This window comes from Hipposideros armiger, unplaced genomic scaffold, assembly GCF_001890085.2.
Source record: "Hipposideros armiger isolate ML-2016 unplaced genomic scaffold, ASM189008v1 scaffold_24, whole genome shotgun sequence".
NCBI lineage: Eukaryota > Metazoa > Chordata > Mammalia > Chiroptera > Hipposideridae > Hipposideros > Hipposideros armiger.
The window spans coordinates 6,118,224-6,122,431 of record NW_017731374.1 but is presented as its reverse complement, the minus strand read 5'-3'; the positions used below and the strand labels follow the sequence as shown (position 1 = coordinate 6,122,431).

Below are 4,208 nucleotides of genomic sequence, written 5' to 3'. Positions count from 1 at the left end.
TCCATTTTCCACCTGCCCCATAGACGGCAAGGGCGAGTCCGACGGCCGTTAATAATATGTCTTTTCCTGTTTCAGTGCCAACAACTTCGCGATGAAAGGGAAACGCAAGACTTTGAATGCCAGCGATGTGCTCTCAGCCATGGAAGAGATGGAGTTCCAGCGGTTCATTGCCCCGTTAAAAGAAGCTCTGGAAGGTAACGACCCTTTTATTTTCTCGGTCAAGTAGACGTTCATTCTGGGTGACCTGCTCCGCTGGTCTTAAGTCTTTTCTGGCTTGGGTCCTTTTTGAGGCCGGTAAGCAAGTGTCAGGTGTGACTCAGAACCAGTTGAGTTTGACCACCTCACGTCTTCCAGTTCGAGGCAGGTCAAGTTTTCCTTCTGTGCCTCCGCTTTTCCAGTTAGGCCCAGGAGTTAGCTGCTGCAGCCTGTCGGGTTCAGCCCCGCCTCCTAACCCCCACCTTGCTCCTCACAGCGTACAGGCGGGAGCAGAAAGGCAAGAAGGAAGCTTCAGAGCAAAAGAAGAAGGACAAAGACAAAAAAACAGATTCAGAAGAACAAGACAAGAGTAGGGATGAGGACAATGATGAAGATGAGGAAAGGCTGGAAGAAGAAGAGCAGAATGAAGAGGAGGAAGTGGACAACTGAATAGGGTGAGGAGGCTGTGGCACCTTGGAAGGCACCACTCTGAAATGGGGTGTAACGTTTCTATTGAAGCTTTTTCCTACTGGGCAGAGCACTTAGGCAGAAGAGCCTGAGAACATCGAAATGAGAACTGGCTAGAATGATCAAAACCAGCACTTCCAGACTCAGAGCATCTGAGGAGCAGAATCCGGTTTTGCTTAATCGGTCTGACGATTATGACTTTGGGGCAAGAGGATCCTGAACGGATCGTTTAACCAGTCAATTTGATCTCTCTTGTTCACTTTTCTATGTGATGAGGCAGGTTTTGATTCTCAGTTCCCTCCCATCCTTACCCCCACCAAAAATAACAACTTCCATGCCCACCTGCTGTGTCCCAAATCACAGAGGCAGCCAGAGGCTTAGGAAAAATTGTGGCTTTGATCATGGTCAGCCTGCTTGCACAGCATTTGAAAATACTAGCTATTATAAGTAGTCGAAGGACTTAGCTCTGGGAAGCTACTACAAGGCCGTGGGAGAACAATGGGATCTGTTCTGTGGTCTCTTTACTTGACGGTCACAATTGGATTTTGTCTTTTACAGACCCACTTGGCTTGGGGCCCTTCTGCAATATATTGTCTGCAGACATTTGACCTGTTGGTGTGGCTGCATTCTAGGCAAATACGCTTTTAAATCAGCATTCTCGAATTAGTCAAGCAAGTGTGCCAGTGTCTAACTGTTAGAAAACACATGGTTTAGTCTTAGATGCACCTCACTGCCTTCCGCTATACAATGTTAGGATTTATTGTGACCCGGAAGATACAAAATTCCAGGCTTTCTCTTCTTATAGTCCATCTCCCAGACTTGTGACTATAGCTTTTCATTCTTCCAGTTCATGATAAGTTCCAAACTATTTCTTCTAGGCACAGCTTTCTCCTTCTGTGCTTCTCACTTGTCTCTCTTCTGCCTTTCCTTTGCTCCCCATTCCCACTATCCCCCCCTTTTCTCGGCTTCTGTCAGTCCAAAAACTTTAATAACCTGCTTAATATCCCAAAGTACAGGTTCCTCTGATTTCTTAAGTCCAATCTCATGTCTTTTAAAAATGACTTTGTGAACCTCTCTGAATCTTAAGGGAAGTCTGAAGTGCTCAAGAATCTAATCCCCCCATTGCCAAACCATCCCCTTTAACTGCTTGTAAAATATCTCTGTTGACCTTTCTTAGCTTTTTTTTTTTTCTTTTTCCATTTAGTGCTCCAAGCACTCTATTGTCTTTAAGAAGGTTGACAGGTAGTGAAGTGTAGTTTGACACTGTTAATTTGTGAAATGAATACAGTGAAAAGTTGATAAATGAGTGAAGAATGTTGAAAAAATTAAAGTGCTTTGTACAAATAAAGAACATTCTTGTTAAAAGTGATGACTTCTCTTTGATCCTGCTTGTTTGTACTATGCTTTGGGAGACGATACACTGATCATTCCCTGTCCCGTTTTTGGACTGTGTGGATGGGCCAGACCTTCGTAACTGTGGGATCTTGCATCACCTTAGATGACCAGCAGATGCTGCTGTTTCCCAGGCAAGGGCAGGCTCTGCCCCTTAGCCACAGCGAGAGCCTTCTTTCCATGGCTCTGCTGGGCACCCTGGACATACTAGATGCTCAACAACTCCAAACATTTATTGAGTTCCTGCTGTGCGTCTGGCACTCTTCCAAATGCTTTCAAGTATTATCTCTTAAACCCTATGAAGGCACACTGCTGTTATCTTCATGATCTCAAATATAATACTGTATTACCTCTCCAATCTACATAGATTTCTCAAATCATGCATTTATAAATAACATTCCACAAAGATAAACCCCAACAGTCATTAGATCCAGTGGTGTTTTCCTTCTCCGCAGCAGAAACATCATTTAATTCCCATGAGCACCATTCGCCTAAGCCCTCAAGTCCCATCTGGACTCCTGTGGCTTCCTTTGAGCTCAGTTTCCTGCCTCATCTCAGCTTCCCCTAGCTTCCCCTGTATACTGCTTGCCAAGTGGATCTTCCTGGAACATTGCTATGTTACAGTCCCACACTGGTTCCTATTCAATCAATTCTATACTTAAACCTGTTATTCAAAGCCTGCTGTAAGAGGACTTGCCTTATCTGCTACTCCAACATAAGGCTCCAGTCAAGAATGAATTCCCAAAAGAACTCCCTTTCCACATGGCTTTGGTTCTCAGCAAACTTTGACTACCTAAGAAAAGTCATGTTTACTGAAAGTAAAGACTACAATTTAAAACTACAGAATTAAAGAACGGAGAAGAATCTGAGGTCATCCATCAGTTTTTCTCACCTCTATCATTCCTGTAGTGGTAATTGGATTTTGAAGATTCCTCATTAGACTAAGGTAATGTTCCTCATTTTTCTAACCATAGCCCTTCATGCCTAGAGATTCTGAACTGGATTTGGAGGGAGGGAGGGTTACTATCCCTCCCCCAAGCAAAATTGCTTTTGCAGCCTAATCTGTTTTTGCTGATGGGAAACAGGCTCATCAGAGAAAAGGGACTTGCTCAAGATCTTACCACTAATTTATGAAAGCTGAGATCCTATTACAGTGGCCAATGGCTTTTTTAATTTTTATTTTGGAACAAATATTTAAAGAAAAGTTTCAGAGAATTCCAATATAACCATCACCCAACTTCCCCTCATGTTTACATCTTACATAACCATGGCACATTTCTCAAAACAGAAAAAACTATCAATTAAATTGGCCAAACAATTATATTTCACCAATTTTTCCACTAACACTTTTTTCTGTTCAGGATTCAACCCAGAGTACCACATCGCATTTGGTGAACCAATTTTCTTTTTTAATTGAAATTCACAGAATATACAATTAACCATTTTTAAATGAGCAATTCAGTGGCATTTAGCACATTCACAATGTGCAACCACCACATCTATCTAATTCCAAAACATTTTCGTCACCTCAAAATAAAATCTCATACTAGTCAAGCAGTTACTCCCCATGTGTCCTTCCCCATCCCTGACAACAACTAATCTGTTTCTTTTTATGCTCTTCACAGCATTTAGTGCCACTCCATATACCTACCTGGGAAGCACAATAGTTTAGTGGGTTTGAGGGGGGGATTTTGTTTATTAAAATATACATATTAAAAGGTGCAGGTAAGTGTAGAGCTAGAGGAATTTTCACAAACTAAACATCCATTTAACACACTCAGATCAATAAACATGGCCAGCACCCTAAAAAACCCTTTTGGCCTCCTTTCTAGATCACTCCCTATCTCCAGTGGTAATCACTGTCCTGACTTGCAACAGCACAGATTAATTCTGCCTGGGATTGTATTTCATGTAAACAAAATCATACCATATGCATTCTTGTGTCTGACTCCTTTTGCTCAACAAATCTTATGTCTAAGATCTATTCATATTGTTGCATTCACAATACTTGTGTGGATCAAAGGGAAAGATTAAGGTAAAATTAGTGGGGGGTAAGAATGGGAACATGTCTTTCAGTCAAGGATGAGAGAGACATGGGAAGAACAGATTATAACAAGTAGTAACATTTTTAAGTTTTTCACCTTGTTTGGGCT

The 4,208-nt window shown here is 42.0% G+C and overlaps 2 protein-coding genes across 4 annotated transcripts in view; both read left to right on the top strand.

The window, feature by feature from the left end:
* POLE3 (DNA polymerase epsilon 3, accessory subunit) overlaps positions 1 to 2,032 on the top strand; it is an 8,053-nt gene extending 6,021 nt beyond the window's left edge. The window contains exons 3-4 of the mRNA XM_019635828.1: positions 76 to 194; positions 473 to 2,032. Coding sequence (XP_019491373.1) covers positions 76 to 194; positions 473 to 645 — 292 coding nt within the window. The 3' untranslated portion in view covers positions 646 to 2,032. The remainder of the gene's footprint in view (positions 1 to 75; positions 195 to 472) is intronic.
* The window catches only part of ALAD (aminolevulinate dehydratase), a 22,237-nt gene that overhangs the window by 729 nt on the left and 17,300 nt on the right, over positions 1 to 4,208 (top strand). The window lies entirely within an intron of this gene.